The sequence below is a fragment of the Pituophis catenifer genome, unplaced genomic scaffold, assembly GCF_029215685.1.
Source record: "Pituophis catenifer annectens isolate HBS135680 unplaced genomic scaffold, rPitCat1.0.hap2 SCAF_1, whole genome shotgun sequence".
In the NCBI taxonomy this organism is placed as follows: Eukaryota; Metazoa; Chordata; class Lepidosauria; order Squamata; family Colubridae; genus Pituophis; species Pituophis catenifer.
The window spans coordinates 306,920,830-306,943,979 of record NW_027256881.1 but is presented as its reverse complement, the minus strand read 5'-3'; the positions used below and the strand labels follow the sequence as shown (position 1 = coordinate 306,943,979).

At 35.5% G+C, this 23,150-nt stretch overlaps 1 protein-coding gene across 1 annotated transcript in view; it reads left to right on the top strand.

Annotated features, from left to right (window-relative positions):
• TRIP11 (thyroid hormone receptor interactor 11) overlaps positions 1 to 19,001 on the top strand; it is a 40,369-nt gene extending 21,368 nt beyond the window's left edge. Inside the window, exons 11-20 of the mRNA XM_070941361.1 lie at positions 943 to 1,083; positions 1,173 to 1,366; positions 1,567 to 1,730; positions 3,841 to 3,944; positions 5,109 to 5,208; positions 11,995 to 12,076; positions 13,505 to 13,619; positions 13,986 to 14,111; positions 14,770 to 14,902; positions 17,477 to 19,001. Coding sequence (XP_070797462.1) covers positions 943 to 1,083; positions 1,173 to 1,366; positions 1,567 to 1,730; positions 3,841 to 3,944; positions 5,109 to 5,208; positions 11,995 to 12,076; positions 13,505 to 13,619; positions 13,986 to 14,111; positions 14,770 to 14,902; positions 17,477 to 17,688 — 1,371 coding nt within the window. The 3' untranslated portion in view covers positions 17,689 to 19,001. The remainder of the gene's footprint in view (positions 1 to 942; positions 1,084 to 1,172; positions 1,367 to 1,566; positions 1,731 to 3,840; positions 3,945 to 5,108; positions 5,209 to 11,994; positions 12,077 to 13,504; positions 13,620 to 13,985; positions 14,112 to 14,769; positions 14,903 to 17,476) is intronic.
• Positions 19,002 to 23,150: the final 4,149 nt, after the last annotated feature.

The following is a 23,150-nucleotide window of genomic DNA, read 5'->3' as shown; positions in this document are numbered from 1 at the left end:
ACTGCCATTATGTCGTGTTATTTAAACTCTGATGTACGATTCCCATTTCCTATGCTGAATTGGAACAGTGAAATCAGCTTTTTCTCCCCCATTAGAGCATAAGTAAGGAAAATGAGGCCTATAAACTCTAGCGGAATGGCCACCTGACTTCAATTATTTTCTGGCTGGCCATAGAAACAAAATAGCAAATTTAGATGGGCCTTAATTGAATCTGATGGTCAGGCAACATATAAATTTAATACAGGTAGTCCTCAACTTATGACCACAATTGAGCCCAACGTTTATGTTGTTAAGTGAGAAATTCGTTAAGTGAGTTTTGCCCCACTTTACGACTTTCCTTGCTGCATTTTGTTAAGTGAATCACTGAAGTTGTTAAATTAGTAACATGGTTGCTAAGTGAATCTGGCTTCCCCATTGTCTTTGCTTGTCAGAAGGTTGCAAAAAGTGATCACATGCACTGCAACCATCATATGAATAATATGAACTAGCTATCAAGCCTCCAAATGTAAATCACATGACCATGGGGATGCTGCAACGGTCATAAGTGTGAAAAATGGTCATTAGTCACTGTTTTCAGTGCCTTTGTAACTTTGAACAGTCACTAAATGAACTCTTGTAAGTTGAGGACTATCTCTATATTATTTAATATCATCACGATCAACAACTCCTCACAGGGCTACGCTTATATTCTTAAGGTCTTTTAATTAATTAACATGTACTGGAAGCTGGCATAATGCAAAACATCAGCCTCTCAAATCAATTTTACTTAAAAGAATGTTTTGGGAATCCACATAAGCCTCATAGGCAACAGCAGAAAATAAAATTGGTGGGTGGCCACATTTTTTGGAACTATATCTTCTGCATGTTCAAACAAACAAAGTCTGCTTGTCTTGACGTGATATCCCAGAGCTTTAATCCGCTTGTTATTTTTATTTGTTAAAGGGAAAGACAGGAGAATTAAACCAGCTGTTAAATGAAGCCAAGTCAATGCATGAAAAAGCTGTTGCCTTTCAGCAAGAGCGAGACCAAGTCATGTTGGCCCTCAAACAGAAACAAATGGAGACTAGCGCGCTACAGAATGAGGTAAATAAGGGATGTAAGAAAGTAGTGAGTGATGAATAGATGGTAGTAACATAAGGAACCGAAAGAATATTTCTTCAATCCACATACAGGTGCAGTATTTACGTGAGAAGGAGCAGCGACTAAATCAAGAGCTAGACAGGTTACGCAATCATCTTTTGGAAAGGGAAGATACCTCCACACGTGAAGCTTTAGCCGCTGAGGATCGGGAATCAAAGCTAAAAAAGAAAGTCCGTGATTTGGAGGAAAAGCTTCAGTCTTCATCAACTGTAGCGGAAAATGTCAGGTAATAGTTTGTCTCCTCAGTAACTGCTGTTTCTTGTATCGGTAACGAATACAAGAAATATTACTTGGCCCAGTCATAATCGACTCTGGGCAGAGTATAATGGCCCCTCCCCAAAAGTTTTAACAATCCATGTGTGTAATAAAAGTTAATAGAAATCGGAAATAAAAATTAGTATTTAAGTATTTATGTTTTATTTGAAGCCATCAGGCAAGCATGCAGGTGGAATCTCTGCAAGAACAATTGAACCTTGTTACCGCACAAAGAGATGAGACTATGCTTCAGCTAACACTTTCACAAGACCAAGTTAAACAGTATGCCATATCCCTCACAAACCTGCAGATGGTGCTAGAGCAATTTCAACGGGGTAAGTTGAACTATACATAGCCATGATTGTCTTTCCTTGTAATCTAAAAATGTAATACTATTTTATTGCTATTTTTTTCTGAAGGGCATTTTAAAATGGAAGTTTCCGCCCCATTCACTCTGGGGGTAGGACTAGAGAAGCTTCCTTCCTGTAGCAGGAGATACCTATCTTCTCTAGTTCCAACCCTTCCTTTTTCTTTTGGGGGTGAGGGGCGATTAGACACATTGTGAACTCTACAAAACCTCCATCTGGACAGTTCACCTTCGTTACAGATTTTGCTTGTTTTGTTTTGTTTGTTTTTTCCATTTCCTTTATTCTGGGCTTCCTTTTGAGTAACTTCAGGTCAATGACTAACAAAGTAAAGGCAGAAATACACTGTCCAGGAATTCCTTAAAGTTTTGCAGCATCATATTCCCTTATCTCTGATTCCCTCAGAACTATACAATCAAACCAAAGCTCCCAAATCAAATGTTACAAATTACTTTGACTCTTTCTGATTTGGGAACCATATAGTCAAATAAATAAAAAAATGTGTACCTCTTACCAGTACTGGAATGTTTCATGGCTTTGGCACCAGAGGAAATGTAAGCCAAAGGCACCAATTTTTCACCACAACTTTCTGGCTCTTTGCCATCAAACTGGCAATACAATTAATCTACGACTTATTATCATAATTGAAACCAGAATTATGGTCTTAAGTCATGCCAGTTGTTAAGCAAGGCATCATGTGAACATGACCAGTTTTGCTATCTTCTTTGCAGCAGGCATTAAATGAACCACTGTGGTTGTTAAGTGGTTAAGTGGTTGTTAAGTGAATCCATTGTCTGTCACAGGCTTTTTTGCCAGAAAAAGGAAGTAAATGCTGGCAAAAATGTGGCCAGGTTTTCCTGTAAATGAGGACTAGTTGCCCAAAATGCGATCACATGACCTCAGGGGGTGTGGCAGCTAGAGGAACTTCAAATCTGGATTGTAAATAGCCATGGGAGGTCCATCATAACCTTGAATGGTCACTAAGCTACCAGTTGTAAGTCGAGGACTACCTGTAGTCCCTTGTGAAGCATCAATGACTTTCTCTTCTCCAAAGAAGAGAAGGTAAAGAAGTGAAGACAATAGGTTCCTAATATCAGAGCAGGTCCAGCCCTGTATCCACACACTCTTGACAGAAACTGGAAAAGCAGGATGTCCAGTCTTGGGCCCTGTAGCCAGAGGAATAAGCAAAGAGGAAGTAAGGAAAAAAATCATACCACTCCCTCCTGTGTGTCCTTTACCTTTTAGGACCTTTCTCATGACTCCTGCTGTAGAGGGTGAAGATTGTAGGAAAGAAAATGTCACTTGATAGGGGCAAGAACACCTAACCCCCACCCACACACCTCATTCCACTCAGAGAAGTCTGTGAGAACTTAGGCCTGAAACACCAACCTTATTTTCCCACAGGGTCCCTCTTGGACATGCTGGCTACAAAATTCTTCCTTGGTTTAGGAAGGCTAAAAAGTTCATACATGCTGATGGTGAAAAAATGTAAGGATGCTAGGATTATCTGTTTGATTTAATCATATCTCTGGCTGACAAGATGGCACAGCCAGCTTGGCTCCCCTTGACATTATTGACTCTCCCTGGAAACATTTGTAGGATTGGTATCTGGTATTTGTGCCATTCCTTATATAGCTATGTAAGATTAACTCTTGGCCAAAATATCTTTTGCTAGGAATGTACTTCAGAAAATACTCCAGCAGAAAGCCAGCCTCCTCCTCAGAGTCCTTTCTTTCTTTCTTTCTTTTCCTTCCTTCCTTCCTTCCTTCCTTCCTTCCTTCCTTCCTTCCTTCCTTCCTTCCTTCTCTTTCCCTGTCCCTTCCCCCCCTCTCTCTCACTCACTCACTCACACACCCTCACACACACACACACACACACACACACACACACACACACACCAGGACAGCTATGGTATGTCCTATTTCAGATTTCCCTGGCTTCATTCTGGAAAAAAGGGCCTTCACGGTAAGCCTTGTATACCATTCTGGTGACACTAAATCTGTTGAACAAGCTGTTCTCTCAATATCTGATTTTAATAATGAATGTTTTAAAAAGCTAAATAAGCATATTTTAACTTTAGAAGAGAAAGCCATGTATTCAGCTGAGCTACAAAAAGCCCAAAAGCAGACTGCAGAATGGAAGAAGAAGGCAGAGCAGCTACAAGACAAAATGGTTTTGTTACAAGTAAGTTGAGATGATTCTCTAGCCCAGCTTATTTATTCAAACTGACTCAGCAAAGAAAAAGAACCAGAAAAAATTTAAGGAGTAGTAACAGTTGTTGTACAGTGGTGCTTAAAATGAGTGAGCCCTTTTGAATTTTCAATATTTCTGCACAAATACAACCTAAAACATGATCTGTTCTCTACACAAGTCTTAACACTTTATAAAGTCAGCCCAATTAAACAAATAAACCAAAAGCATTATACATGTTCATTTATTTATGAAAGAAAATGAGCTAAATGTACATATTTGTGTGTGGCAAAAGTATGATTTTGCTTTCAGTAACTGTTGTGGCCCCCTTGGGCAGCAATAACTGCAACTAAATGTTTCCAATAGCTGTTGATCAGTCCAGCACAGCAGTTTGAAGGAATTTGAGCCCATTTCTCCTTACAGAGCAATTTAACTCAGGGATGTTGGTGGGCTTCCTTGCATAAACTGTCTGCTTTGAGCCCTTCCCTAACGTTTCTATAGGATTAAGGTTAGGGCTTTAACGTGGCCATTCCAAAATATTAACTTTTTTCTGCTTTAGCCATTCTTGAATCATACAGTTTGCGTGTTTTGAGTTGTTCCCTTGCTGCATGAGCTACTTTCTCTTGAGCTTCAGTTCACAGACAAATACTCTGACATTTTCCTGTAGAATTTGCTGGTTCAATTCAGAATTCATAGTTTCATTAATAGTGGCAAGCTTCCTGGTCCAGAGGCAGAAATTAGGCCCAAAATATAATATGCTTCACAGATGAGCATAATAACTTTATTATGTTGGAAAGTGGTGTTGCCTTTTGTTAACATAATAGTTTTCATTCAAACCAAAAAGTTCTATTTTAATCTATGTATTTATACAGAAATATTGACAATTCAAAAGGGCCCATAAACTTTTAAGCATCACTGTAGGAAGCAAGATGCTAGATGACAGATTTAGAAAGATAAGAGTAAAAAGTGTCTGAAAGAATTTGTGAGAAGGATAGAAATGTCTCACTGCTCTCTTGCACTCACTGTCTATAAAAAGTTTTACTTTAATAAAATTAATATATGTGTTTATGTGTGATCCACACAAGGGAAATAAAAGATATTTTTGTTTGCTCTGATAACAGTGGTAAACTTACTTTAACAATTCATCTCATCATACAGGAAAGGTTGGATGAAGCAAATGAAGCTCTAGGTTCTGCATCAAGATTAACAGAGCAACTAGATCTGAAAGAAGAACAAATTGAAGAATTTAAAAGACAAGGTAACAAGATTATTTAAAAAATTTTGCAAGCAAAACACTAGTATGTAAATTATCTTCTATTTTACTAAGATTAAATGTCAGTGTAAAGCTGTGACTCAATCTTCCTCTTTAAAAGTCATTTCTACAATTAATGTAAAAAGAAAAAGAAAAAGTAAGCAAGTAGCTCCTTTGTGTTTGTACAATTATTTCTTCCTTCATTGGTATTGTAGTGGATTCACTGATCACGACCACAGTATGCCCCATGTTGTTCTTACTCCAGTGAGGCAATTCTAGAATCAGAATAAGACATACTTTAACAGTTTAACTTAACAGAACAACAGAATTGGAAGGGACTTTGGAGGTCTTCTAATAGAAACCCCTGCTGAAGCAGGAAACCCTATAACATTTCAGACAAATGATTGTCCAATCTCTTCTTAAAAACCTCCAGTGTTGGAGCATCCACAACTTCTAAAGACAAGTTGTTCCACTGGTTAATTGTTCTCACTGTTAGGAAAATTCTCCTTAGTTCTCTCCTTGATTAGTTTTCCCTCCATTGTTTCTTGTTCTACTTTCAAGTACTGTGGAGAATAGGTTGACCCCCTCTCATCTGTGGCAGCCCCTTAGATATTGGAATACTGCTATTATGTCACCCAGTCCTTCTTTTCATTTAACTAGACATACCCAATTCCTGCAACCATTCTTCATTGGTTTAGGCTCCAGTCCCCAAATCATCTTTGTTCTAGAGTCTCAACATCTTTTTTATATCATGGCGACCAAAACTGGATACAATATTCCACGTGTAGTCTTACCAGGGCATTATAAAGTGGTATTAACACTTCTCAAGATCTTGATTCTATCCCTCTGTTAATATAGCCTAAGGCTGTGTTGGCCTTTTTGACAGGTGCAGCACACTGCTGGCTCATATTTAAGTGATTGTTCTCTAGGACTCCCAAGATTCCTCTTGCAGTTATTATTATTGAGCCAAGTACCACCTATTCTGTGTATTTGGTTTTTCTTGTCTAAATGTAGAATCTTACTTTTCTCACCATTGAATTTCATTTTGTTAGATAGGGTCCAGTGTTCAAATCTGTCAAGATCTTTATGTATCTTGAGGAAGTACAACTGAATTATTTCCATATATTTTGATGAATACATTAACAGAAAATTAAAAGACTCTTTTTGATTGCTAACTTTTCCCTGAACACCGTTAGAAAATTACACATATTTTGTGGACGTTGTTAATTTTTATTAGAAAACTTCCAAAACAACAAGTAAGGTAAAATAGTTTTCTTAATTCTGTACTGCATAGAAATTCTATTGATCATTAAAATTAAGACATTTTGCCTTGTAAGAAAATGGGAATGGGAAACTTGCTTTGTGAGGAATATAATTTGATCAAATTCCAACAATTTCTCATAAATAATCTTTCATCAAAAAGTAAAGCCTCTGTTTTCAACTTTTTTTTTAATCTACTCCAAATACAAATATTTAATTTCTTCATTGGGTAGATGAGAGCCAAGAACATTGCTGCAGGTATATGTTCATTTGGTTTGTTGAGATTCATTAAACTTGTGCCACAGTGCTGTATAATCCCTGCTCCCATTAGATTCCTCTTGTCAGGAAATATATTCTACATACATAAAGGGTATACATACCTTTTTCAGAAGTTGAAAAGACCCTATTAATATTGACTCCTGCTACATGAAGTGCTTTCATTAATTTAGAGTTGGGTAGGCAGCATGTTGCCTTCCATGTGTTTCTGAATTCTATTTTCCAGAATCTGTCATCATTAAACGACTGGATTTGAAGCTGAGAGTAGGGCCAAATGTGGTCCACAGTTGCTAAAATGTAGTAACAATTACAAGTATTATATTGATACAATGAAATATGTATCAATATCTCCTTTCCACAAGAAGAAACCTATACTTCTAGACCAGTCATGGCTAAACTTTGCGGTACTGAGTGCCAAAACTGGAGTGCCAGCGCCGGAACCCAGAAGAGAGCAGCTGGCCGCTGCATGCATGTCCACTAGGTTCCATCATGCGCATGCGCGCTGGACAGCTGCTCTCTTCTGGGTTCTGCCGCACATGTGCACGCTGAAACCGGGAAGAGCATCTGGCCACCGTGCTAAGGCCTGTTATTTCAGAGCTTGTAGCATTAGTCAGTTAGAAAGCTGATTAATACTGAAGTCTAAATTATATTCAGGCACATCTTCTTGTGCACACAATGCCCTAAGATGCCCTCCACATTATTGCCAGTGTTAAGTAAATGAAAGGGGCCTATTAATTGAATGAGACATTAGCGAAGACCAGCTGGCTGGTGCGCATGTGTGCGCCGGAACCCAGAAGAGCAGCTGGCCACTGCGTGCATGCATGCTGGACCAGCTGGCCGGGGTGCATGCACAGACCAGAACCTGGAAGAGCAGCTGGTGACAGTGCATGTGCCCACAGAGAGGGTTCTGCGTGCCACCTCTGGCACGTGTGACATAGGTTCGCCATCACGGTTCTAGACTAAAATACAACCATTTCAAGCAGACCCTCGGCTGTACAAATATAGTGAATCCACTTGCACGTTTGCCTTTAACTTTGCCTTCTTATTTTTGGACTAAATATACTGAAGTGTTGATAAATGCTGTCATAATATATTTTATTTACATCTTGGCCAGACGGTAGAAAGATTTGCCAAGAGAAACATTTTTTTTTTAATAATGAAGCCAATTCTGCTTATCTTAGTATTGCAAATATATATGTAAGAATAGCAGTGCAGACTAACTTATTTTGCATAAGTCAAATGGAGATTGTTTCTTAACAGTACAATTTAAATGTACTCATATGGACTTCTATTTTAATAAAGTGTAACCGAAATTCTCTTTATAGCAATATTTTTTATAAAATAAATATGTCTTAAAAGCTCTCCTCTCATGGCAATCATTTATTATTATGCTCATTTCCTGAATGACGATTCTGTCAATCCAAAATGAGAATATTTTCAGGAGAAATATAAAAAGACTGTATTTTCATCATTACTTGCTCTCAAAAACATTAACTGTTTTGTTTGTTTATTGTCCTTTAAAGAAGGCAATTACCTCTACTAAGAAAAGTAAATAAAATCAGAGGGCTATATAGTAATCAGAATCAGTTCAAAGCGTAAAAACCATGTCTGGATTATATCGAGCAAGATACTATTTCACCTTACCCTCATATAATGCACAGCTGCTTTGATCATTAGATGTGAGAATAGTGTTTGTGGTCTGTAAAGCAGTTGGGGATGTGGAGCAATTTGGGATTTGGCCACATGAGATCAGCAGCCACTGCCCGAGAAACTGTGATGTTTATTGCTTAATTGCATAAACATTGCCCTAAATTCCAGCTGTGTGTTTTCAGTTTGTACTTTAATGGGATATTAGCACGTAAAGCACATAGTACATCCTGCAGCCAAGCTTCACTGTGTTTCATACCCATTGTTTTACCTTTGAATTGCCCTCTTGTAATTGGCACGCACAATATATTTTAAGTTATGGGATATTCTTTGCTGTATCAAATCTTATTCTGAGATTTGTAGATCAGTATGTCAATATAATAAGCAAATAAAGTGGCTGGGATTTCCTTCTCAAAGCGATATCACAGAACAGATATATGGCCCAGCAGCTGGACAGGAGGAAAAGTTCTGTAGCAGACCTACCAAGCCAGTTGGAGATGAACAGCTCACTGACATGGATGTGATGAGGCTCCCCTTTCATACATCTTATATTGCCTTTTGTTGGAATAAGAAGGAACGTTTAAAGCACCTTTGACCTGTCTCAACAGTAGTATTACATTGAAATGGAGGTAACATTATGATGTTATGTCTTCTGCAAATGGTCAGTGAAGCAACTTCGTGCAGCAGCAAGCAGAACGTGTGCCTGAACTCAGAGGCTGGCAGTTCTCGATGCAGTTGAGCTATTCTATTCTGTAAGGAAGTCATTGGCCTTAAGTCTAAGGAAAAGGGCAAGAGCTCCTTTTGAATACACAAATATTCAGGGCACAGGACAAGCTTATCCCACAGAGATATGCCACAACTTTGCATTGTATAGGAGGAGGAAATTTGCAAAAATACTTTAGTAAATTACTGTGTAATAGACAAAGGAAGAACAATACTCCATCTAGCCTGTTTGTTGATAGTTTCACAGCTATTCAAATATACTAGAGAACCCATGCCCTAGTGGGCATTGTTTCAGAGATATTATCTTACCTAAACAGAGATATAGTCAGCAACAACAGGCAAAAAACAGTGGGAGCAGAAACTGCTGGTTTCTGCCAACTTCTCCATTGAGTTTCTTTGTGAGAATCTGGAAGGGATGATCAGAAATCTCCCTTCCCTTCCCTAAGCCTAACACAAACAGTTGCCAGCAGGCAGGTAAGTGTCTGCTCCTGGATGGCCACATGAGATCAACAGCCACTGCACGAGAAACTGTGCAGTGAGGGAGCAAGGGATTGGGTGATTGGCTGGGAAACTGTCAAGGAACATTGAAATGAAGGATCCAATCTCAGTTGGTCACCAGGACCAAATATTTATTCTTCCAAGCTTTCGGGCTCATGCTGGAGCCCATCATCAGGGAACTTCTATCTCTCCAGAATATGTGCACAGGGCAGTTCTCTTTGCACATATTCTGGAGAGAGAGAATTTCCCTGATGATCAGCTCAAGCACAAGCCCAGAGTTTAGAAGAATAAATATTTGGTCCCACTGACCAATTCATATTGGATCCTGCAACATTATCCCAGGGCAGGTATATGTACCATCATTCATTGAAAATGAAGATCTCATGACCGTAGCAACAGCCAATAGCACTGAAGCAGCCACAACTTTCCCAAATTTCATTCCTTTGGGAATTGTGGGTCCCGGATTTTGGACATATTCTGTAACCCTTTTAAGGTAACTTGGTTCAGAAATTGTTACCCTATGACACACCGTTTCGCCAAGTTAAAGGTCATGACAATGATTGGAGGTTAATATATATCAAATTTTACCTTTAACTAGTCTACTCTTTTTCTTTTCCCAAGTAATGGAAACTGTATTCAAAGACTATTATTTGCACAAGAAAACATATAATGTCGTGTTGAATAGTGGCCAGATACATTCCTAGACAAGGTTTTCTTGGCCTGAACTGCTGAAGGATTTTTAAATTGATTTTTTTGGCACCAGATATTACAATTGTGGAAAAACAAAAGACATACTAGATTTAGATTTTTGAATTTCCATAAATGGTTAACAAATTGAAAGACAATATTTTAAGTGTCTGGGTCAACAGAAGTTTTGAAATTTAGTCCTGTCTAGTTTATCATCATTGATAAAGTATCAATTTCTAAATTTCATCATGTGATAGAATAAATTGAGGGAGGCAGATACTTATTGATTAGATTAATTCACCTGGTAAGCACATGGCATATATAGAATTGTATTGTCCAAAATTTACAGGAGTCAACTACAAATCTAAATATTTTACTACTCTTTGTTGTTGTTAGTCGCAAAGTCGTGTCCAATCCATCGCGACCCCATGGACAACGTTCCTCCAGGGCTTCCTGTCCTCTACCATCCCCAGAGTCCATTTAAACTATCCAGCCATCTCATTCTCTGTTGTCCCCTTCTTCTTTTTCCCTCAATCGTTCCCAGCTCTTCTCCAGTGAGTCCTTCTTTCTCATTAGGTGGCCAAAGTATTTGAGTTTCATCTTCAGGATCTGGCCTTCTAAAGAGCAATCAGGATTGATCTCCTCTAGGACTGACCAGTTTGATCGCCTTGCAATCCAAGGGACTCGCAGAAGTCTTCTCCAGCACCATAGTTCAAAGGCCTCAATTCTTTGGCTCTCAGTCTTCCTTATAGTCCAACTTTCACAGCCATACATTGCAACTGGGAAAACATAGCCTTGATTATATGCACTTTTGTTGGCAGGGTGATTACTACTCTAGAGATCCATTATTTATACTGCTGCACTAGCGGTATTGTCAACTAGACTTGTTTGGAGCTCAGTTGGGACTCTACATCCCCTTCATCTCTTTGATCATGTGTCACTTGACTTTTAGCAATGGCATGGATAGATTTTCCCCCATGGCAGCCTGTCCTTAACCTGGTCTTCCAATGACACATTCTTGCCACTATTTTAATATATTGTTTATGAAATACAGTATGTCACCCTTGACCACATCAGCTTTATAGTTATGGGTTTTACAATTTTTTTTTAACGACTTTGTTAGATCTGTGAACTTTTTATTCTATAATTTATGAGATTGTTAAAAAGCCTCGCTCTTGTTTCATGCAGTTTTATTTAATGCTGCCAACCTTTGCCAGTGTTTTGAATCTATCTTCTCAAATGACAATTCTCTACTAGATAGGGAATGGGTTATATCTAGTTGTGACATTGGTTAACATCTGGAAGAGATTGGAAGTGCACATGGAATGGAAAAGAAGACAATTTCAACATCACTAATGTATTTAATCAGAATCACATTTTTTTTATGGAGGGAACTTAATTTTCTCAATTTTAGTTAATTTAACCAAAGCTGAATGGTTTTCACAATCTCACACCTTGAATGTATATCCTGCTGTTTGATAGAATCTGACAGTTTCTAAACAGTGAAAAACAGCACAAAAATAAATCTAAGATAATAAAAACAATTAATAGAAATTGTAAAATGTGCTTGTATATGATAGCTTTTACTTATTCCTATTAGCGCATACCTCATTTTTAAAGATCTTTTTCTTGCTGGAGACTCAACTAATGCATCTCTTTTTCATTATGTCTTAATACAATAAATGTAACTTATTTCTCTAGGTGCAATCAAACAAGAAATGTTGGAGGATGCACAAAATAAATTAATGAACCTCATAAATAGTACTGAAGGAAAAGTAGATAAGTGAGTATTTGTTTTTCCACATTACATTTTACTTGTAAATATAAATTCTTTAATTTGAGAGCCAGCACAAGTTCGTAAAAATAAAACAGAACTAATGTTTAAATGGTCTTTAAATATTATACACTATTAAATACATTATTCAATATGTCCAATTAAAGTGCTCTTAATGGGAGGGATGACAATAATTTAAACAGGAAGAGAGAGGACATTTTTCTTCAATGTAATGTTTTATTAACAGAATAATTTAATAAAGTTAACTATAAATAGTTTAATTAGTTGAGAAGAAATAAAATACTGCAGCTTTAATCAATACAGAGGATTTTAAAATTAGCTGTATTTTATTTCTGCAGTCTTGTGTGGGTGCTCAGAATAGAACTTTTGTGATTTCTGGTTTATCAATGGCATATGCTGATCCTGTCATGATCTTTTAAGGGTCATTCTTTTGGAAAGTTATTTAGCATTAAATATATTAGTTTAACTTTTTGTAATCTGGACCAGATTATTTGAACATACATTATTTTCTTCCGTAATGACTACTTTTACATAAACTTGATCAACTGACAAAAATCAATCAGCAAAATAATTGGGTGTCATTACTAGTACTCATGATTACATGTTATTCTGCAATACCACAGTGCTGACGTCTGTATTCAGATGATTGAGAAGTCACAGGGCACACATCATCACTTCTAGGATGCTGTGTTCCTACATAATTTTCATAGCAAATGTGAGGTTTGTTAAAAGTAAATATATGCAAAACTGTGCATGGAAGTTCTTCATATTTTTCATGATAGTCGTTAATTTTTGTGCAAGTGGGATAAACTTGCATTTTTCTTCATGTATTTTTCCTCAGGCTAATATATTATCAGTGGCACAGAAAATATGAATTAGGGTTAGAGTATAATCTTATGACATGAAGCAGGCTTTTCTATCACAAAGTCAATTGCACATGAGCAATTTCCTTTTGAAATAACGTGCATTCTTGATGAATGTATCTTTTCTTTTATGTACACTAAGTGCGTATGCACCAAGACAATTTCCTTGTGTGTCCAATCACACTTGGCCAATAAAGAATTCTATTCATCATATAGGCGACAGTATACAAGAATAGTATATGCACTGCTTCCATTCTGTGCTTGACACAGAATAGGAGAACACATAATCTTCATCCTTCGTTTCCCTATCAGGGTCAAAATTGCTTTCAGATACATCCACGTTCTAATCTCTTATTTAGAAATCCTTTCCATTCCTCTTCCCTGCCCTCCTCTTAAGATTCCTCCACATTATAATTTATATTCCTCGTTATTTAAAAATAGCATTAGGAGAGATACACAATCATGGCAAAATACATATTGTATACTTTCCCCAACTTTTTTTCTCAGATTTAAGCCATTTTAAGTTATATTTGTTTTATCTTCATTTTAATAGAGTCTTGATGAGAAATCTTTTTATTGGGCATTTCCATACTCCAAAGAATAAGCGTCATGAGGTACTAAAGCTAATGGGAAGTATCCTAGGAATAAATAAGGATGAACTGGAGCAGGTAATTTTTATCTCTCTTTGTGTTTTATTTATTTAAATATCAATAATGTATTATTATTCTTATTTAAATGCTGGGCTAAACCTGATGAATCCGGTGCCACACGTTGATTTAATTATTAGTGAGAAGAAAAAAAGTCCTTTGAGACAAAAGTTCTTCTACTTTCTAGCTGTAGATCCTGATAAAGAATGGGAGAACAACAGCTAAGTATTCCATATGGGAGAATAGATTTTGCAATCTAAAGCAATGTATTTCCATTCTTTAAGCATGCATTGTTTTTTCTTGTCAGTAATGAAAAAGAAAAGTCTAATACTTTACTTGAAAAATAGTCAATTTGAACTTTTCCTTTTGATTTAAATTGCTTTGTAGTTACTGACTGAAGATCACAAAGGTGTTACACAATGGGTGACTGGTTGGTTTGGTGGAAGAGCTGCTGAATCCAAAAGTGTCCCCAACACACCTCTCAGACCAAGCCAACAATCGATTTTCAACAGGGTAAGTGTGTTAAGTAATTCCTTTATAGAAAATGTAGAACATTTTATGTCGTAAAAGCTGATATTTGAGCCATTACTCAGACTTTAAGGGTTGAAGCTTTACTTTGATATTTTTATTTTATATTTACATTGTTGATAATTTTTTGTTATATACAATTCATTCAAGATTTTGCTCAAGAACTTCCTTCTTCATGTCTGTTGATTTTTATTTAAAAAAACACGAAGTGACAAAGATATTGTAATTAATAAGAATCTCAGCTGGTTTTGATTTTCTGTTCATAGGCTCTGGAATCATGCTGAACTAAATTGAAATATTATTCCCATAATAATATACTTTTAGAGGGGGTGACATTTATAGGTTAACTGAAAATCTGGTAACAGAATCAAGTATTGAATAGAGGACGAATATCATAAACTCGAGTTACCTTCCTTTCAAGTAAATATACTGGTAGACAATTTGATAAATTAAGAATATTGTTTTGGGCATTGGCCTTCATATGATCCAAGAACTTGATTGATTCCTAGGAATTAGCTACCAAGTTGTCAAAATTTTAATAAAGGTGTCAAATTCTTAATCAACGCATCTTGAATTGATAAGTGAAACGCATCATGTCTTTCCTGAACGATTTGCAGTACTTTAATTGGGATCATCTTTTCAGTCTTTCTCAGAACTCTTTGTGAAGTTCCTTGAAACAGAATCACGCCCAACTCTCCCCCCACCAAAACTTTCTCTTGATAACATGAAGCCTTTAGGAATGACAGGAAGTACTACTCCTTCCAGCAATGTGGCAGGTAATGTCTCCCATTTTCATAAATGCTATATTACATTGAATTTTATAATATTATATTGGATTTTCAAGACTGTATTTATTTAAATGGTTGCAGAGCATAAGGGGAAAGGTGAGTAGATTTAGACATGCTAATATGGCAATTTTTAATGCTCTATTACCTGCACTTAGTGTGTTACCAGCTCATAGAACCAGTGATCACCTCATCATAATAAATCAATGATTATAAATGAATTTTCTGATTTTTATTTGTATTACAGGATCATGAATTATGATCTGCATTTCAAAGGCAGCCAAATAATATACGGGGTATTGAATATGGTTTTTAATGTGACATTAAAAGCTTGTCCCTGTAAAAAGAACATTGCTTGCTGCAGAGTTGCAGCCCTTTCTGGATCGGGACGCCCTGCGCACAGTCACTCACGCCCTTGTTACCTCCCGGCTGGACTACTGCAATGCTCTCTACATGGGGCTCCCCTTGAAGAGCACTCGGAGGCTCCAACTGGTCCAGAATGCGGCCACGCGGGTGGTTATGGGTGCAACCCATTGCGCCCATCTGACACCCCTCCTGCGCGAGCTGCACTGGCTCCCAGTGGTCTTCCGGGTGCGATTCAAGGTGTTGGTCACCACCTTTAAAGCGCTCCATGGCATAGGACCCGGGTACCTTCGAGACCGTCTTCTGCCACCAATAGCCTCCCACAGGCCAGTCCGCTCCCACAGAGAGGGTCTCCTCAGGGTGCCATCGGCCAAGTCATGTCGGCTGGCGACACCCAGGGGGAGGGCCTTCTCTGTGGGAGCCCCAGCCCTGTGGAATGAACTGCCCCCGGAAATTCGTAAGATTTCTGACCTCCGGGTATTTCGCTGCGCACTCAAGACCCTATTGTTCCGCCAGGCTGGTTTAGCAACATAATTTTAAATTGGATGTTTTAAATTTTTGGGGTTTTAAATTAAGCCAAATTTATTTAATACTTTTAAATTATTTTAAATTGATGTTTATTCTGTTTTTAAATAGGCTGTACACCGCCCTGAGTCCTTCGGGAGAAGGGCGGTATAGAAATAAAATTATTAAAATTATTAAATTATTAAAGTTTAGCACTTGTGAATGTTGGCTTTAAATTACTGTAGTAAACGTGAAAGATTTCCAGTCTGAAACCTTATCTTGAAAGTTTGTATTTCAGTCATTTATGTTTTATATTCCTTTTGTTCTCTTGTTGCTGTTAGTACAATAGTGAAAGTGCCCTATTTTGCTTGGCGATCACCCAGTTTTCTTGTCTGGCTAAATCTTTGAAAAGACAAGTTCTATTCTAGGAATTGGATTGTTGCCTTATAGAACCAGACATATACTCTCTATCCCTTAATTGTTGGATTGCTTTTTATAATAACAGTAGATTGACAGCCACAAATACATTTCTCATATCAATTTCTATGAATGAAAGATTTGTGACTGTTTGTGAATTCTGTTTGTTTTAAGGAAAACAAAGTTTTTGTTCAGATTTTATAGAGAAAGTAAAGCTAAAGGCCTCAGTAGTAAACCTGGGTACGTACGAATATATGAAGCTCTGAATAAGCTTCTTGGATGAGAAGCGAAATGTCTTCAAAGAAAAACCGGAAAGTCTAGTTGCCTCTTCAAAAAGCACCTTTGGGACAATAAATAAGTTGCTGCACTTTTTAGACTGGAAACTGACTTGGTTTCATTGGTAGGGCATTTGGGCCAGAAAATGGACAGGGAGAATGCAACACAATCCTCTGATTGTCTTGGATCTCTTAATGGCATTGTGTAATAAATAATTTTGACATGAAAATATGCCGATTCCAGAAACATAAATGATTAGTTTCAAAAAGTCTAGACAAACGAGGATTCAGACAGAAGTCCAAAATTAAATTGTTGGCCAATGTAAGTCTCGTGTTACCTATCAGCATCATTATACATTCAATTTTTCATCGATTTCATAGTGATAGAATAACCAGAAGCATTTAACATTAACTACATTTTTCACCAGGTCTCAGCATTACAAAATTACAATTCATTTTCATAGTGAAATTTTTATAGGATTATATTTTTAAAGATACTTTTGTTGTTAATTCACTTTTTCATGATTCATTATTTTCTGTACTTCATTTAGTTATATGCTTCAAATAGCTGTAAAATAAAAGGAAATTTACTTTATTATGATTTGCCTGTACAATATATGTATATGAAATGCATATTGTTTTTGTCCATCATATTTTTTTAGTGCTTGGAAAATCTTTAAAGGTGTTTCTTCTTTCTTTCTTTCTCCCAGGCTTTTAATTAATTTACTGTAAAATTTATAATTTATGTGTTATCATTGTAGATTTATTTCTTTATATTTTGCATACCATTCTTAATATTCAAATGGAAATGTGAGATATAAACTAAATAAATAATAATGTTATTAATGTCCGCATGTTAAATCTTTAGAAAGGATTAAATTGGTGGTGTAATGGATAAAAGAACAGCATATGGAGTTGTAAACTGAAAACAAAACTATTGTGAAGAATGTCTTGTATGTTATTGAATAATTAACTGTATTACGTTGTTTTGTATTAAATGCAACAGGCTCAGGAACCAGTCGAAGACCAGATATAAATCCATTCCTTGCACCTCGATCAGCAGCAGTCCCACTCATCTCTCCAGCTAATCTTGGAACTAGCGGATCTGGACATCTGCTTATGAAATCCATTTCAGATGCCTTGCCCACCTTCACCCCAATGCCAGTAGCACCTGATGCTAGTGCAGGTGCAGTCTTAAAAGACCTATTAAAGCAATAGACTTGGATGGATTGAAGAGGAAAGCACTTTAAACATACTATACTGTATTGATCACAAAGAGGCCTTTTGTAAAAAGTTGTTAATTTTCAATAACTCTAAAATTAAACCATTGTACAGATAAAAATAAAAAAGTATTGGCAATCTTAACCTTTTATTCATAATTCTTCAACTATGCAACACCAGTTTCTATGTACTGCTGTCAGTCTAATCATACTTTTTTCCCTTTCCTTTTCCTCAATAGGCATCTGCTGTTCATGTTATTTTAATGTGTCTTTATGTATAAATCTAGCTCGATGGTGATAGAAATAGATGGTTTGCAAAACCCATCTGATTTAGTAAAATACCACTGTAACTATTCCCTCTCACACTTTAGAGGGCCTGAAATGATCAGGCAGGAACTATTTTCTGTTGCATGTGACATCCCAATTCAGTCAGATTCTGATCTAATCTGGAGCAGAATTCTGTTAAAGGAAGAACTGCATATTATCCAATTACAGTAACATTCTGGAATATTTTTGTGATTGGAATTGGATCAAAAGAAATGATAAACGAATATGAATCAACTGATCAAGTGTATTTGGGGAGCATAAAATATTAAAAATAAGATCACATAATGTCATCTCTGGATGGCTGAGTAATACTTGGCTGAGATAGAACATATACATTAGGAGGAGTTAGCTTTGTCTTCATTCTCTCTCTCTCTCTCTCTCTCTCTCTCTCTCTCTCTCTCTCTCTCTCTCTCTCTCTCTGTTTCTCTCTCTTTTTCTCTCTCTCATACACACACCATTCTTGAACATAATTGGTTGTAGAAAAAAGTTTTCTTAAAGTTCTGCAAGAACTATAAATGCCATTATTTTTTTGTGCAAAATGCTTCTGAATTCTTATTTATGAGTTACTCTTTCCAAACTATGAGCATTAAGGAGTTTGTGGACATTTTTCCGTTTTCTGCAGACCATATTTAGTGGTTGACCACTAACCTGATATGTAAATTCATGGTGTAAGAATGTTTAACATAAAGTACTGTATGAGTTAAAATGTATATTTAAGAGATAATCATTTATATTCGTAAGTTTCAGTGAAAATTTAAGTATGAATATATGTATAAAGCTACAATGAAGAATGATGCTTAATCCAAATATGTAAATAAGAACAAATAAGGACAAATAGATTTCTGCAAAACTGTCTGTACAGACTTGTTCTTTTCCTTTTGGAGTAATTACTTGAGACCCATCACATTTTTACAAAGTGTCTTTTTCCCATAAAACTATGGCATTATTCTTATGAGTAGGATTAAATGAAAATTTTACATCAAATCCAGTTAGTTATTCTTGCTGTCAAATGGTTTATATCAACGGAAGAGGGGTGTATCCCTCCCCTTCCCCAAACAATCCCCTTATGTTTCAAAATATATAATGGTGGAGTAAATGGGACCGGTGGGTGGTGGAACAAGGGGAAGGAAATAGAACATAATGCTATGTTGAATGAACAAAAGTTATTTAATAAAACTTTGGATTTGGGATAGGTGGGTTTTTTGAATTTAGAACCTTGTTTTCTGCAATGCTTATTTTCTTCTCTGTTGTTTGAATTGATATTTACCTATAAAGTGAAAATGTAATGAGATGCTTCCAAATCCATCCAAATGCATTAGATGCTCACAATTGCATGAGGAAAGCCTTTTGTTTCTATTTAGAATTCCACATCTTCACAAATTTGCCAATCTTTCAAAAGTGTCCATTAATCATTGTTATTTTTTTTTACTTTCGTTTTCTTAACAGAAGCTTACATTGGTTCTGTTTTTTATACATTGGAAGGGGATGTTTTATTCCAAACAGAAAGTCAAGAATGGATTGTGGTTTAGGAACTTTATATCAATTTCTGAAAAGTTAATTCTCAATATTAATTCATAAGCAATTTTTATTATCGCTATACATTTTTCTGATAGATTTCAAATACATTGTATATATCTATATTCTTTTGCATACATTTTTATATCAAAGTTTTTAGCATAATGTCCAGATTGTTTATTGCTTATGAATATAACAGATGGTACCTAAGAACAAGTAGAGGCTGCATTTATATACTAGTTCTTTTATTAAGAATTCTGTACAATTCATATTTACGCATTGCAGATACATCAATATGGGTACAAATTCAGGTTGTTATCAGCATTCCATTTTAATCTTTAAATAAAACTCATAAATTTTGGCATTGTCAAGAGGAAGATGAAAGCTTCTCTACAATAGTCCAAAAACTAATTTGCAGAATTTCTAAAATAACAAATTGATTTATGAGATTGAAACATCTATTTTTTGCACCCAATTTAGTGCATACAGTCCTTTATTACATATAGTCCAACCTGTTGCCCAATAGCTTATAAGAAAGCATTATTTAGAAGCATTAAATAAAAATACTAAAATAAGATCTTGGTTATATTAAAGATAAATTTTCATGCCCTTTCCTGAAATAATGCTTTTTTATCATAAAACACAGGACTTGGTATCATTAGATCAGATCTTTGCAATCCTAGTTCTAGTATTTTCATTTTGCTTTGAAGAAATTCTAGATATGCAAACTTATGTCTGATTGTGGCTCAACACTGCTACAAAATAATGTTTATTCTAATTGAAAATGATACAGAAGGATGACTTTCTGGATTCATATCTGTGAGTGCTCAAATACCTATCTATACAAATGATATATCTGCTTTCACAGTGGTTTCAATTAATTTTGTTTTGTTCTTTTGTTAACAATAACATTAAAAACAGTTTAGGAACTTAATCTAAAGGGCAGAGGGACGATTTTAGGAAATTAATACTATGGGGCTGTAGTGTACATCCATATTTGATATTTGACAATGATAAATTGTTTTTAATTAATTATTAATTTACAGACATTTGTTTATAAAGTCACCTTGCAGTTACTGTAAATTAAGAGTGTTTTAAATAAAACTGTTTAAAAATAACAAGTGTTTTAAATAAAAAAAATAGGGCAAATTTTCCTTTTCATTATGCCTAACTATCTTAACTATCAGTTTTACTTACTTTGTATTAGTTGGGTAGTTTGTCACTCGATTGGTTTTCCTAATAATCCATCCTTCATACAGAACAAATATCCTTGTTTGAAAGTGTCCCGAGTGATGCAACTGGAAGGGCTGAGGTTGGATCCAAAATGCTAAACTTTTATAAAAATATGAAATTGCTTCAGGGCAAAATAACTAAGATTCACATTGGAGGAGGTTTGAGGTTAATATTTCTTAATAACAGAATAAAATAATGATTTGTTCGTGTGCTTTCAACGTTCGTATACTTCCATCAAAAATATCTTGTTGAGTTCCCTATTATTTAGTTTTAATTTTTTTGTTGTTTAGCTGCTGCATATTACATTAATTGCACTTATCTGCATTTAAAGAAAGATGCCATGTTTTGGCTAGGTAAATGTCATTTTATAACTTTTCAAAATCAATGTTATGAATACAACATAAGACATTGGTAGTAAATGGTACTCAGTCCCTTGGGATATTCCTAGGTATTTCTATTCATACGTAATAAAGACACAATCTTGGGAATGAAGATGTGACAACTGAAGGATAGCCTCTTGCTAGCAATGTCAATATTATTGTAATCCTCATGCTTAAATAACAATGAATCTACCAAATAATTGCTAGATTCAATATGCTATCCAATAGTCCATGATTTACAAATTACTCTGGCTGGATTAATGCATTACACTAAGCTGCAAACAAAGCAGTTTGGTTTTGTATGTTGTGTGAACCTAGTCAAACTCAAAAGTGGGGAGATGAAAAAGAAATTAGTTATCTACCAAGAACAGAAAACCTCCAACCTTATGATTCTATGGTAATGATCAGAAAATCAGGAGAGCTTGGAATTATAGTCACTTTCCTTCAGATAATAAACAGTGATCTTGCACTTATTCCAAGAATCAAGACAAAGTTTATTTATTTATTTATTGAATTTATCTTGCTGCCTATTCACCCATGGCAACTCAAGGCGGCTTACAGAATATATACAGAAATTATACTGTGCATGGGGCTTATAAGTGCTTTTAAAGGTGAGATCGTTTGAATGTGTTACAAAACAGTTGCACTAAGCAGCTGAGGTCCAACTAGTGTCAAATGATAGACTAATCCTATCATTTGATCTCATTCCATTGTTTGGAATTATTTGTATGACAATGTTAGCATTACCTAACATTGCCTATTTATATTTGGCATCTTCCTTGTTTTTGTTAACTTTACTGAAAGATTATTCACATAAAGAGAAACTAACTGTAGATGACATCTGTGGTAGTTAGAACTCTAGCAGTAAAAAAACAAAGGATAAAAATATATAAATATAATCCATGTAGAGTAGAGTAGAGTAGAGTATAGAAAAGGAGTATTTGACTGCTTTTTCAGTAAAATGAATATTTTAAAATTTGAAAACAGAATTTCTCAAAATGCATTTTAAGGTAGAATTATAGTCAAATTCAATCAATGAATCAATTTATGTCTTCAATTATAGTACATTAATACTGACTTGATTTTCTCCATCAATAGTGGTTGTTAATCCATAATTTATGGGCATGGGTCAGAGGAAAATATTAATTTAAGTTTCATGTTAGCAATAAGATGTTCTTTGCTACAGAGATCACAACCAAAGTACTTATTTCATCATATTACTCATAGAATTTAGTTAAAGTGCATAATGATTTAAAATTTCTATTGATTATTGTTAATAGGAGTCCATAAATGAAGCTTTTAAGTGGTTGTTTCAGCGTTTCCATGAACATTGAACATATTAAATTAAGTGTTTTGTAATTTCAGATTTAACTCTCATAAAAAGTGAGTATGTCACATAACCCACAAATGTTAACAAAATTAAATTAAAACCACAAAACCTGGCTTTAAACGTCAAATATTTTGATTCGTGGAGGACGTAATTCTTCATTTCGAAGTTCTTTCAAAATCTTTCTTTTAGATAGCTATCACACCTCTCAGTGTAAAAAGAAATCTTCATGACATCATAATACTTTGCCCAAAGCAGTACATATTATTGAACGTAAAAGATGAGATTTTATATGATTCATAAAACACACATTTTGAAGAGTGGTATTCAAAAGAGGGTACAGTTACCATAGTGTTTCTCTGCTAATACTAGAGTACAATCATACATAGCCTAGGACTCTGCTGTTGCTTCAGTCCAAACATTGTTCAGTCCAACACTTATTTTCCAAGTTATTATTGTTTACAATGATAAATTTGTCAATTAGCCTAAAATGATTTCAGCTGTTCTTGTTGGAAGTAATTTACTAAAGGCAAGATCTTCTTGAGTGGAATTTTTATAATCATATACAACGAAACACCTCAGAATTGCCAGTGTTTACTATATTAATGTTTTCATCTACTTGCGGTGCAAGTTGTCCCTACAGTTGGAACCTTGCAAAACACACAGCAGATTTAGTGA